General features: G+C 30.7%; 1 protein-coding gene across 1 annotated transcript; it reads left to right on the plus strand.

Annotated features, from left to right (window-relative positions):
• Nucleotides 1-455: 455 nt before the first annotated feature.
• LOC114176889 (replication protein A 32 kDa subunit A-like) lies at nucleotides 456-7,081 on the plus strand. Its single transcript, XM_028062078.1, has 11 exons — nucleotides 456-569; nucleotides 2,546-2,716; nucleotides 2,886-2,996; nucleotides 3,066-3,163; nucleotides 3,270-3,311; nucleotides 3,960-4,037; nucleotides 4,216-4,294; nucleotides 4,411-4,503; nucleotides 4,582-4,658; nucleotides 6,522-6,590; nucleotides 6,667-7,081. Exons 2-11 carry the CDS (start codon nucleotides 2,609-2,611, stop codon nucleotides 6,746-6,748), a joined length of 837 nt encoding a protein of 278 aa, XP_027917879.1. The 5' UTR covers nucleotides 456-569; nucleotides 2,546-2,608; the 3' UTR covers nucleotides 6,749-7,081.
• The last annotated feature ends 7,836 nt before the right edge of the window (nucleotides 7,082-14,917 follow it).

Genomic DNA, 14,917 nt, shown 5'->3' on the forward strand with positions numbered 1-14,917 from the left:
ATTAGACCGAGTTAGTCTCGCCCAAAATTCGATCTCGTTAACCTAGCCTAAACTAAATTGAATCGGTCTCTACCAAAATTTGGCGAAATCAATCTCGATTGTATTCGATTGAGAAGGACATAATCTTAAAATAATGATTATTTTGTTACGTACGTGGAATGTTATTCACAGTATTAACTCTCGTAACAAAAATGTTGATTAAATTTAATATCTTGTTATAAAAAATTATTAAATTTCAGGCAGCCAATTAAAATATCTAAAATATAATCTAATTTATAAACTTTATCAAAATTAATTTGAAACTAATAGTTTATCCAAAATTCGTTTCTTCGTTACTATATAAATTTAATATGTACTTTTTCAAAGAGCTTAGAATTAACATATTTCTGGTAAATCCGACTATTCCCATATTTATATTCTCAAATATTAATTATATTTCAATTATTCGTAAATATCTTCATTCGCCATATTCCTGATCCATAAACCTCTTAATTTGAAAATTCTTTCACGCGCTCGACCTTTGCCGCGCTCCCGGTTCCAATCTCAAGCTACCTTTATCGTAACCTTAGGTTCGTCTCTCTCCTTTCTGGGGTTTTTGTTTCTTAGTTTTTCCCATAGGGTTTGATTCCTTTGTTGTTCCCATGTCTTTCTCTGTTTCTGCACTGGATTGTTAATCCTGTGTTGGACTGCTGGCTGTTACTGATTTCTCGGATGAATGTGTGATTGAGTATTTACTCTTCTAGATGTTTTTCATTGGAGTTCAGAGGATTGGATGAAAATTAGAAAAAAAAGGTGTATTTTGCGTTTGGGCACAGATATAGGTACAGCTGAGTTTGTCTGAATCCTGAAAACGCAAACAAATCCCACAATTAATTAGTCTGGAAAACTAAAATTTAATGACCTACCGTTAACGCGACCAATTTGGTTCACTCATCCAGTGGATGTCTAAACAACGGAAAAGAACACAAAAAATCCTGATTAAATGAAAAATATTCTACATTAAAAAAATATAGCAATAGTTGATTGACTCTGTTCCAAGACTATCACAATTAATTTGTTGAATCACAAATTTGATTTGAAGGTTTGGAAGTACAGAAGACCAATTTATTGCTGTTCACCAGAATGAAGAAATGCTAACTGTATTTAATACACCTATTTATCTGTAACATTCTAAATTCCACTCAATGACTGACGAGGGTGGCATAGTGTGTTGCCTTTTTCGGATGGCGAGTTTGTGAATATCGTAGGGTCTGAAGATGCGTGTGAAGCAATGTTTTATATTCAATGTTACAAAGCTTCTGTTTTTTAGATTCACAGTTGGAGATGTCTTGGAAGGACTAATTTTCCTTGGTTCAGATTTTGAGTTGTTGGTTTCTTAGATTCCTACTACCTCTCTACCACTTAAAGCTTCTATTTGTTTCTCAGTTTTCACCTCTCTACCAGATTCTTCTTGTGGATGGTTATGTAGATTCTGAAGTATCAAACTCCACTTATTTTCTTTTTCCGCTGTTCTGTCTTCTGATAAATATTCAGCCATTGACTCGTTTCAATTTAGATGTCCTGGTTGTCATATGATATAACTTATTGATTGGTATTTCTAATTTCTACTAATGATTTTTTTTGTTGTTTAAAGATATTACATGATTTTGTCTACTAGTGCTAGAATTGGAAGTTTTTATCTTATAATTAGCATATATATTATTTAATGGTAACTTACTGAGGTTTTGGCTTTATTTTTCAAGAATTTTATTTGCTATTCACTGTTCTGCTGCAGAAATGGAGATAGATGTGCTATGGTTATTTATTTGATTATTTTAATTATGAAGTGGGCATCTTTTATATGCTCTCATGTGTTCCTTAACAGTTCTTATATACATCAAATTGTTTGCATTCGTATATAGTTAGAATCCTTTATGTTTCCTGAAATAGTTTAAAGGTGGATCACTCATATGGTTACCATCCTTTGTCTTCTCTTTTCTAAACGAGCTTTGTCTTTATATTAGTTTTTTTTTTTGTTAAAATAGTTTGTTTTCTCTTCATTTCGTCCCTAAACAATCGCAAGTGATTTGGGTATTTTTTTCAGTGGATGATGTAAACCAGCTACATAACCACGACATGTTGTACTGTTTTGTTTTCATCAAGTTACCAACAATAAGGCAAATAAAACATTTATCTACTTTTACATTGTGTTCTTTTTGGGTGAAAAGGGAAGAAACATTCAAAAAAACCATAGTTTAGCCAACAACGGCTAGGTCATGCATGTAAGCATCCAAAAAAAAAATGGTGGAATTTTACAGAGGTTGTTTGGTAGACCATTTTTTTTTTATTTTAAAAAAGACAATGTCTAGGAGGAAAGAAACAGAAATAATGGGGGGAAACCAACTTTTGTATTTCCATATTATTATTATTATTTTTATTTTAAAAAAACAATTTATAGGAGGAAATAAACAGAAATAATGGGGGGAAACCAGCTTTTGTATTTCCATAATAATATTAATATTAATACTAAAGACTAAACAGAAAGGGCTTTTTATATAAGTTTCAGTTACAGTACGCACACCAAATTTTGAAACTTGTGTATGCATATCGATTCTACAAGTGAAGAAGCATGTATTCGAGTCCGAGCCAGTTCGATGGCAACGCAGCCTTCTCCGGCGGCGGATTTATGCCTTCTCAGGCCACTCAGGGCACTGATCCTTCATTGGTTACCTCGAAGGTCTCTTCTCCTTTTTTCTTTTTCTTTTTCTTTTTTTCCTTTTTATCATACTCACAACCACATTCAACACTAATACATTCCTAGGGTTTTGCTCTTCTTTTAATTAGAAGTTCTTGAGAAAATGATGTGGTTTGAAGTCATATTTTATGATTTTTTATTGTTTTTGTAGAATCGCGATGCTCAGTCCCTGCTTCCTCTAACAGTGAAGCAAATACACGATGCACTTCAATCGAGCGATGATAAAGCCAATTTGATTATTGACGGTGTGGACGTTAATAATGTGCGTTCTCCTTGAATCTTTGTTTGTTAATTTGGTTAAAGTTTGGAGGTTCTGACAATTCGAGTCCAGGTTACTCTTATAGGAAGGGTGTGCAACAAAGCCGGACGAGTTACTGATGTTACTTTTGTGCTTGATGATGGTACTGGGAAGATTGAGTGTAATAAATGGTAATTGTCGTTAAATTTGTTATGTCTAGATCATGATTCTTGATTTAATCTTTTTTTCTTTTGCGCCATTTTCTTTTAGCAGTGACGAGTTTTTGTTCATGTGCAGGTTTCATGAAGCTGCTGATACAAATGAAGCAGAGGCTATCTTGTATGCTACTGCAATATTGTATTGGCTGTGTGGATTTTCATTTTGTATTTAGGTTCTGTTCGAATAAAATTCTCAATAAATACTTATAGGAAAATAAAATAAAAAAGATGAAATTAATTAAATTTCTTTTATGAGTTTAAATTAATTTTTGTGTATGCTAATTTAAGAAAGGTTCTTTAATTTTTAACTTTTTCAAAAACTAATTTTAGTTTATTAAAGAAGTTTAATTCATTTTAGTTTCTTATTTTATTCTCTTATGTGTGTGTTTACTGATAATTTATTCAAATAGGGTCTTAAAAATCGATTTTTAGACTTTTTTGAGTAAGTATTGAGAATAATGGTTTTAATCACTCCGTTTCTCCATTAGAATCTTCTTCTCAAACTATACGTGTTTACTTGTTTAATTCAGAAAGGAAATGACATGTTTTGAATTACATCTTGCTGCTGAAATAAATAAAAAAAAGGTACAGAAATATGCCCATCTTATTTATTCTTCTGCAAGAAAATTAACAGCAGATACACTCAACTGATCATTTTGTTCATGTTTTGTAGAATTGTTATTTGTCGTCACACGTATATGTTTGTATTTTTTTTCAGACAATTCAGTTCATATAGTATGTAGTAATGATGTTCTGGTTTCATTCTTAGGGACGGAATGTATGCGAGGCTCCATGGACACTTGAAAAACTTCCAGGGTAAAAGGACCTTAAATATTTTCCATTTCAGGTGTGGTACTAAGTTTACCTATCACTTCTTATTTTAGCAGTCCAATATTTTTAAATTGTCTTGGATGTCTATCATTATCTTAGTTAAGGATGGTTATCTTCTTGTCTCAGTGATTTGAGGCGGACCAGTTACTGCTTACAGTTCAATATTTAATCTCACTCCACTGCATCATTTTCAGGCCCGTGACTGACTTTAACGAGGTTGCGAGTCATTTCATCGATTGCATACATGTGCATCTCCACAATTCCAGGATTCGGGTATTTGATACGATATTGTAACTTTTTTTTTTTTTGAGTTTGACAAATGTGGATATATCGTTATGAAGACCATACGTACATGTGTATTCTAATGTTGCACGTGGCAACATCTTCAGAGCAGTGTCCTTAATCAGCAACATGTTATGAATTCTACGCCAATTACTCCCGCAATGGGTTATCAAGCTCAAGTTGTTCCACCAGCAAATGACGTAAGAGAGTGAACCATACTTTTCTATTTTTGTTGCATTTTTATTTTATATCATACTTTTGCTACTTTTCATCTGTAGTTCTCTGATCAACATGTCAATGGCCAGAAGAGTGCTGAAAATATGATCTTAGATTTTCTGCATCTTCCCGCCAACAGGTACGTTTTATAATTGATTTATTTTATGTTACCTATTTGGTTGTAATTAAACATGTAATCAACTATTTCGTTTTTCTGAATGTTGGTTTTATCCTGATTTATGTGTATGCGTGTCCAAAATACCTTTCTTAAATAGTGCCAAACTTCTGCATTGTCTGCTGTAGAAGTAGAACACGGAGTTTTGTAATAGTTCAATTCGGAGCAAGGTTGTAAACAAATTTCTTAGGCTAAAATAGTTTTTATTCTTTTTGTTCAGCTTTTGTTTTTCTGTTGTGAAAATGCTCAGTGTGGTCCTCTAATTGTCAAACAATATGCAATGTCACTCTTTTCATCTATTTTCCCAATGTCCCAACGTTAGTATGATAGTCACGTGTCTGTTTTTCATTAGATTATTAGGTTAACATTGTAAGTGAGAAAATAGGCAGAAAGTACCACATTGCATACATTGGCAATTAAAATACATATTGATCTGTTAGGATTTCAAGTACAAATTTAAAAGTAGTATGTAAAAATGAAGACTTAAAGACTTATTGACTTTAAGGTTATGAATTGATTATAGTGTCTTGATTTCTTATGTGGTTTGTTTAGGGTTCATTGGTACTAAATCTTCCCAGCTCTTCCTCTCTCAAAAACCTAACATGAACATAATCATATGTTTCCCTTCGCATCTTGTGCTTACAAAGCAAGATTTATCTCATGATTTTTGGTGGTATCCATCAGTTTCAATGGTGTTGCGCAATGTATCCTCATATACTATTGTGATTAAAATAAAAATCCAAGAATGTCGGATGTTCTTTGTTAGTGTTCTGTTTTGAAAACTATTGGGAGACTTATTTGAGATGACAATGTACCTAACACACAAAGGGGAGTGTTATTATGCTACTGTATATCTTGTTATACTCTGGGAAAGTAAATTTCATGCTTAAAAGGAACAACGAGATAAAAGTTGTGTGGAAGTAGCGAAATGAAAATATTAAAATAGATGTCTTTACTCAATAGGAAAAGTTCAATTACAAAATAGTTGTATACGATGAGATATTGACGTGGCATCAATTAGGAATGTGATATAAAATCAATCAAGTTGGTTTTGCACTCATACATAGAAGGTTGTAGAAAAATCTGACTAGAGAATTCCCTAGATGATGAATAATTTGGTAAAAGTTAGAGTTAAAAAAGTAAGACCTCCTCTTTAAACATTGTAGAACAGTATTTCTTGAATCACTGTATATCCAATTCTTAATGTAGAATTAATCTTCTTAAGTGCAAAATATTTTCAAAAAGAAATTTCGTTTATACTGGTTTAATTTTTTTCTAATCTACCGATAGTTCAATCCAATCAAATTTGAGACGGATTATTCTACTATTTTAGAAAATAAATGTTACAATCACTAATTAAAGCACAGAGAATAAGGAAACTTCTCCTAGAACCTCAATGTGATCTTGATGCGAGATCCACTTTCTTGCTGGAAAAATTCAAATTGCTTTGACTCTGAGAAGAGGAAAAATGAACTCTCTGAATTGTAAGTATACGATCTGAATGATTGTTTAAGATTTGAATCCAATTGTAGAAGAAGAAAAATGAATGTTTTGTTCGCAAGTATCACAAACATTCATGCAATAGCAATAACAAGCAACCTTGTGTATTATTTGTTAAGTACAAGTTCATCTTGAAGATGCAGAACACAAGTGTCTTGACGTGTTCAACTAAGGTTACCAAAAGAACTTGTGAGAAATGAAAATTGCATGGATTTTAGTCCTATGAAAAAAGAGAGCGGAGAATGAAGTTTGCACTTGTTCTTTTAAATTCATGAGTTGAATATTGTTTGGTATTCATGGTTTAATGTTCTGATATTGATGTTTCAGGTCAAGGAATGAGGGAGTCCATCGTGATCTTATTGCACAGCATCTTCAAATTTCTTTAGAGAAGCTCATGTCTCTCTCTTTCTCTTATCTCTGTCTCTCTCATATTATCCAAATCTTGTTGATTCTTATTGAATTTCCTTTGCAGGCTGGCTATCAAAAGTCTTATCGATGAAGGTGCCGTTTATGAAACCATAGCTGATCACTATAAGTCAATAATCAATGGTTGATATATTGTTTGGACAATGACATCAATTATGTTGGAGTACGCTTAACTCTACGTATGCATTCTAGCGATGCAACACAAGCAAAACAGAAGTTCTGCTACATTTTGATCAAATCGTCTTTCTTTCTCACGATAACTATATTCCAAAATTATGAACCGGTGATAGCTGACAAATTGAACTTCATATAGAACTTATCTATTGTGCGAAGTGTTGTTTTTGTATTGACAAAGATTAACCAGTTTCAATTGTTATCGTTATTCGTTACTGTACTGACCCGTAGTTGTAAATTAGTGTGGGGAAGCTTCCTCCTTTCTTTCTTTTTGCACCCTATAAAAGTTGTACATCCAAAACTACCCCTCATTAAACATAATAAAAATTTCTATACCTAATTATTTTTAATGTTTTCTGGATTGGATGTTTGGATGTTTCGGAAGGTATTTCCAAATTCGAAAAATATCTTCCGAAACATCTTTTACGGAAACTTTTTTTCTATATTTTCTTGTTCCATACGCAACTAAAAGTCCATGTCTAAACGAGAGGTGTTGAGGGAGGCATGGTGTGAGAGGAAGTGTTGTGTGTAGGAGAATGAGGGAAGGAAGGAGCATAGGGTAGAGGGAGGGAGGTCATGTGGAAATGAGAATTTCAAATTAGGATCCGACTAAATATTGACCGAAGGTAAAATGGGATATTCAAATTTAGGGGGTGCAGTAAGAAAAAATGGTGGCGCAGGAAGGAAGAAGCTAATGGGCTTATTATTGTTTGAACAAGTGAGGCGTAATTGTTTGAACCAATTTCATAAATATACGTTCACTTTTTGTACGAGTAAAAGTAATATGAAATCATGCTGAAACTTGAAAGAAGTTCAGCTTGGACATATTATTGTCGAATTTTTCAAGTTAACAAATAGATGTATAACGTAATGTTTTTAAAATAAGGAGTTAATATTGGTTTGGAAAATGAGTCGCAAGAAGTAAAGTAACAAGGAGAATAATACAAGAAAATATATATATTAAGGTGAGAATCTAATTAAAGTTAGGAATGCAGAAGGGTGCAAATTATAAAGCAGAAGTAACAGATTACGATGGGCACCAGCATCACGTGTGGTTCACTCCAGCACAACTTCCACCGCCCTCGCGGTGTTGTGCCTGAAATGGCACGTGGAAACAGAGCTTTGTTCTCAAGTCACGTGCTGTGGTGGTGGTGGATCATTTTTCAGCGTAGGGCAGAGCTCTCAAGACGCCACGTGCAATCTCATTTTCTCTGTTTGACCCTCATATCATGTGGATGCACCGTTCTCACTCTGCCTCCTTAATTATTGGTTTTAGTTTTTTAGTATCAATCAATTCTCCATATTCAGACACTCATGCCGAATCCGACTTTATGTGTTGAATTCATAATAAGATCCCATGTGTCTTAGTTAATTCATTCTAGAACACAATTCGAAAAACGCCAAAAGAAAAATATTTGGTGGTTTGAAATTGGAGGTAAGGGTCTTCTGGATACACTTGTGATATCTCTTATTTTGTAAGAGAATCGCAATCTTCATGTCTCAAATCAGACACCGAACCTTTCTCCCACCCGAGAATGTAAGAACAATAATTTAAGCAACACAACTAAACGAAGCAAAGGCAAAGGAGAATTGGGAGAGTTGAGATGATAATGATGATGATGAAGAAGCAATAATAGTAATAAAATAGAAATGAAGACACAGAAGCGAACGTGAGAAATGATTCGGTTCTCTGACCCCAAACTACACTCTGCAATGCCTTTCTACAACAAAGTTTGACTGTGTTTGGCAAAGTATTGTGGTTGGAATTAAAGAAATTGGCATTTAGTAGCCAGCTGTCCACATTAGTGGGTGTTTTTTAAGTCCTCAATTATTAGTTTAATCAGTCCCTTTTCCTTTTACTGCAGATTTGAAGGGAATAATGAACCCTCTTCCACTCCCACTCCCGCCGAACTCTCTGCCAATCCCACAAATAAACCTTTTTCTCTTTATTTTGATGCCTTTCTGCATTCTCATTGCTTAGTGTAAAAGCATTTTTAACTCTTATACGTGTTTTGAGGACTACTATGTCTGCTGCTCCCCACATTTTGTAGTAGTAAATTCAATTGTTTTCACTATACCTAATCTCTCTTCCAATGTTTCTCGCTATCTCCTTTGTCCTCTTCTCACATGTGAACGTGAGCTTTGCTTCCTTTGCAATCTGGTTTGGTGAGTGGCGATTGGTGGTGTTGCTGAGTCACTATAAGACACATTTTTTTGGTTCCGATTGCGACAAGTGTCCGCATGGTCCGGGTCAAACTGTCCTTTCGGGAGCCAGCCACCATATTTGTTGCACAATCCTGCTTCACTTTTTCTATAATTGCCTCTTCAATCCATATGTCTTATTATTATTCTAATCCTTTGGTTTAAAAGGGGTGTGCCAAATATCAACACTGCTATCTTAATCCAATTTTCTTTCTTCACCCTTCACCTTCCTCAAGTGTCATTTATGTCATGTCGTTATCGAATGCATGCCAACTTAGTCGTATATAACAACCGAAACCTCATTCATTTGCTTCATTACTTTTCTTTACTTGCTTAATTATGTCCTTTCTGTCTCTTCTTTTCACTTATAATAATAATCCTTTACTCTTGTTTTCTATGTCAAATCTCACCAACAAAACTGTGAATACGTACCATTTATACTAAAATAAATTGCTAACATCATAGTGTAAGACTTGAATACTCTATCTTATGCAGCTTCTGATGATCATCTGTGAAGGATACGCATTATTTATACCCAACAAATAAATGCTACAATCTTTTATTCTTTCTATAAATCCAATTAATAGATTTTTTTTTTCTTTTAAAAGAGACCTTCACAAAACTCTAAATATAAAATCTTATATTATATCCATTTCGGTACTTGTCTTTATCTTGAATCAATTTTTCTTATATCCATTTATACTTGAATTTCTCATCATTTTTCTTACCAAGTGTGAGTGGCCTCAAACATTGCAAACTTTCTTTTATCTTGGAAGTTTTCCACCACAAGTCATTTATTAATATAATACTTTCCATAAATGATATAAACTATTGGTTTCACAGCAATAAAAAACAAGAAAATGCGAGAACAAATTGAAAAAAAAAAATTTATTAACACTGGAAGTTTCTGCACACAGACTCTAACATAATATATTGCATTGTTGGTATACATAACGGTCTTCATATACAAAATATAAAATTTTAATCGTTTTATATTTTAACACTATTAAACAGTTTTTACTAGATAGTTATTCTCTTCTAAAATATGGTTTAATCGTTGAACCGGATTCTTAAGATGATTTAGAGACACTCGTCACATTTTTGTTATTATATTTAAGGTGCTACCTAATCTTTCAATTGAAGTGCTTATAAAAGTTTAATTATGTCAATTTTTATGCTTTAAACGTGGAATCATGCACCTAATTCTAATAATGGATTGGAAGTAGTGAAGTGGTTATAGAAAAGTTACGGATATGCCAAAATGTGGAACTGATAATGAAACTTTAGTGAAAATTGAAATAGCAGAGGACAAATGTGCGGTTTAGTTCTTTGACCCTGTGCTGAACTGTTTAAGCATGACTAAATACCGAGATAAAGAAAAACGGCTTGAACCGAATTACACTCCATTAGAGAAGATAAATATATTATCTCAATTTCTATTTGTTTTGATTGAAAATCTCCGCAATAATTAGAAGGGAGAATTTTAGATTTATTCAATTAAATATGAGAATGGGTATGAAAATGTACACATTTGCTTTGTTCCTGTCTTCATATCTACTATAATACCGTCTTGATCATGTTCATATTTTCGTTTAAATTATTAAAATATTTAAAATTAATTAAGTAATATATATATATATATATATATATATATAAAACGATTTGGTTGTCTTCTTTCTTCTTATTCTCTTCTTCTTCGTTCTGTCCTCCTCTTCCTTCCTCTCTCTTGCTGACCCTCTTCTTTTTCTATTATTGGTGTGTTGTATCTCCCTAGTGAAACCCCTTTATAAATCCTAATAAGTGGTATCAGAGCCGATGGTTAAAATCGGCTCAGACGAGTACAGTATGGTCCTAGTATCGAAAGTCTTCCTGGTAAGGGTTCTAGGTAAAGCGTGTCCCGTTAAAAAGAACGGCGGTACAGAAAAGGGCAGTTCCAGGTAAAGCGTGTTCCATTAAGAAGAACGGCGGTACAGAAAAGGGCAGAAAAGGAGTACTCGTGGTTGGGGGTTGAAGGGACTCACCCTTAAGGAGGAGATTGTTAGGAATCCAAGTGTGATTATAAGTCTCACATTGACTAGAATTGAGAAAGTGGAACACTATATAAGGATTAAGACCCATAAACCCATTGGCTTAAGGTTTTGGGTTAAGAGTGGTGTCAATGCCTTATGTGGTTGGACTCAGGTCTTATTGGTGTGTTGTATCTTCCTAGTAGAGATGGCAAATAAACCCGTCCCCGTGGGTATTGCCCGAACTCGTCCCCGTTTTGACGGGAAATCCCCGCATTGACTGGGTATGGGTATGGGTATGGGAAATCCCCGACTTTTTCAGTTGGGTATGGGGATGGGTATGGGGATGTACATATACCCGCCATAATACCCGTCCCCGCCATATCTTCATTCTCGTTTAAATTATTAAAATATTCACAATTAATTAAGTAACTCCTATATATATATATATTTTTTTTTCTATTTTTTTTTCTTTTAATTATTTCATTTGTCATGAAACTCATTCTCATCTCCAATATATTTTTTATCTTATCATAACCTTTATGTAATTATGTTAAAATGATGTATGTTAATAAAAAAAAATATTATGCCTCACATTTGAATATTTATATTATTTTTTAATATTTTTATTTATTATAAATTTTCCTTTCACATGAGAATGTTTATACTCTAAATTTAAGATAATATAAAAAAAATTCTTTACTTATTATTATTATTATTATTATTAATTTTTGTTTAATTTGAAGAACTCTTTTGTTTCATTGAAATAATTTTCGTTATTTTTCAACCATTAAGTATATATGTTGATATTTGAAAAGTTTTCTTAGTTCTCTAAGATATTTTTCATCTTATCATACCTTAGTTATACATTTGATTTCCTTTGTGTGATTTTTTTCGATAGTCTCTCAAATTATTTCTAAAACACACATTTGTTAGTTTTTTAATATTTTTATTTATTGTTTTTATTTTTATCATGTAGAATAATATTTCGATATATTCTATCTAATTATTTTTTATTTTATAACTCATTGTTAATCATAATGTAATTTTTTCACTTTCAATTCTGTTTGAAGTGGTTAAAATTATATATATATATATATATATATATATATATATATATATATATATATATATAATGATATTTAGGAATAGTATATGATAATTCACTACAAGAAAAACATGAAATGGTGACTGATTTAGTCAGTAACCCATATCAGTCACTATTTTTCGTCATTGGTGGTAGTAGTTGATTTATTGTCTGAATCAATGACTAAATTAGTGACTGATTCAATGATCGAATCGATACTTGATTTAGTGACCAATTTAATTACTAATTTATTTGTAATTTAATGACAAATTGTTTTGTCACTAATGATATTTCTATTTAATTTTAACCACTTCAAACGTAATTTAATAATTAGTTCTCTAATGTATTTTTCATTTTATCATACCTTAATTATACATTTGATTTCCTTTGTGCGATTTCTTTCGATAGTCTCTCAAATTATTTCTAAAACACACATTTGTTAGTTTTTTAATATTTTTATTTATTGTTTATTTTCATCATGTAGAATAATATTTCGATATATTCTATCTAATTATTTGTTATTTTATAACTCACTATTAATCATACTGTAATTTTTTTCACTTTAATTGTATAAATAACTTTTATTTACTACAATATAAAAATTTAATGTAATTGCTATGAATATTTTTTTGTCACTATCCAACATATATTGAAGTTCAAAAGATACAAAATCTATGTCAAAATTTTATTATTTGTTCTTTGTGTCATTTTGATCAAGTGATGTATTATAACTTTTATTAGTGTATAAAAAAGAGATTTATTATAATTTAAAAAATTGAAGTAAACAAACATTTAAAATATATTTTAATTTGAATATTTTTTTTCCTTTTATTATTATGTTTATTATTTGTTCTTTGTGTCATTTTGATCAAGTGATATATTATAACTTTTATTAGTGTATAAAAAAGAGATTCATTAGAATTTAAAAAATTGAAGTAAACAAACATTTAAAATATATTTTAATTTGAATATTTGTTTTCCTTTTATATTTTTTTGAAATATTTTTTAATTTTATCAACTAAGTTCATCAATGTTGTAGTTTGCAAATTTAATAAATGTTTTGGTTCACATGAAATTTTATTTGGTATTCTAATATAAAATGTAAACAATTATAATTTATTTTAAGGTATTTGACATCGAAGAAAATCCTCCTAATATTGAATATTTCATAATATTATGTTTTTTTTACCGTAATTTTTTTTCTTTTATAAAAATTAATATTAAAGTAGTTAGAACACGGGTACGGGTATGGGTACGAGATTATACCCGTTACCCGGTGGGGATGGGGATGGGAAAAAAGTTTGATACCCGTTGGGTTTGGGTATGGGGATGGGGATGAATTTTTTATGCGGGGATGGGTATGAGATAGCGAAACTCGTCCCCGCCCCGCCCCGTTGCCATCCCTACTTCCTAGTAAAACTCCCTCTGTAATCCTAACGATGTTCAACGTCTTACCTTCTTATTACTGTTGTCTCCGTATTGACTTTAGTTGTTCTTTTTCATTTTCTTGTTTCTTTTTTTTTATCACTCATCCTTAATATATAAAAAAATATTATTAAACTTGACAAAAAGTTTCCATGATGAAAAATTTATCAATAATAAAATTATAAATCAATATCTTTTAACAATATAATTTTTTTTTATTTCTTGTGACTAGTCTCGAGAAACTCCTAATAATATTTTGCTTTTTTTTATATACTTTATTGATTTATGGTGTGAGGAAGAACTTTAAATAACAAACCAAATAAAGAAAAAGAAAGAAATAAGTATTCTTTATAAAAATTACTTTTTTCTTGATTTTTTTTAATAACAAAGTTATCCTTGAGGATAAAAGGAGCCTATTTTAATAATTTAAGAACAACCCATAACTACATTAGAATTTTCAATCTGACAACAATCAGATTAGCACCTTTCAATTTAAATTGTTATATAATTATACAACCGAATATTTGATTAAAATAATCCAACCAAATTTAATTGGGAATTATCTCTTTACTTTTGTATTATTTTAGTAGGTTTGTACTTAAAAGAGATATAAAATTTATATATATTTTTTAAATCAATGTTGAGATAAATATATTTGATCAATTAAATTATAAATTTATATTGTAATACAAAATAATTAATCATATTATTCGCATATTTAATTTCACTTACAAAATATACATGATTTTGAAAGGTATGTTGAAGATCTCATATCCAATAAAAACAAGAATAATTCATAACATACATATGAGTGATAGATAATTGTCACCTTATAATTTAAATGATATTATTTATATTTTACCTTTTATTGTATTACAATTTAATATGATTTTTTTTCTTCTCTTATTGTATATTAAATTGCTTTCAAATATTACATAATACAACATTAATATTTAAATTTAAATTGAAAGATGTATATATGTTATTTCGACAAAAGTGTGTTTAAAATTTGTATTATTCACAATAAAGAAAGGTTTTACTTTGCACAAATAAAAGTATTGACCAAGATTAATTAATTAATTGATGTGAATGTGAGTTTAGTTAAACTTAATTTATCCAAATACATAAAAATATATTAAACAATAGTAAACTTTATTTTAAGCTATTATATTTTTTATTGTATATGTATAAGTGAGTCAAATCAATTATTTTTGGGGTAAAAGTTTGTTTTTTAAACTATTTTGCTATCATTTGAGAATTTGTATAGGAATAAAGTAATTTTAATAAAAGTTAACTTTTATATTCGGATATCAAAATAATGTAATAATGTTAATAATGTAATAATGTTGTCTTGTGTCTTTAATATTATTCAATATTAGTGATCAAAATTCATAGAGTTATTA

This window comes from Vigna unguiculata, chromosome 3 (assembly GCF_004118075.2).
Source record: "Vigna unguiculata cultivar IT97K-499-35 chromosome 3, ASM411807v1, whole genome shotgun sequence".
NCBI classification, from domain to species: domain Eukaryota; kingdom Viridiplantae; phylum Streptophyta; class Magnoliopsida; order Fabales; family Fabaceae; genus Vigna; species Vigna unguiculata.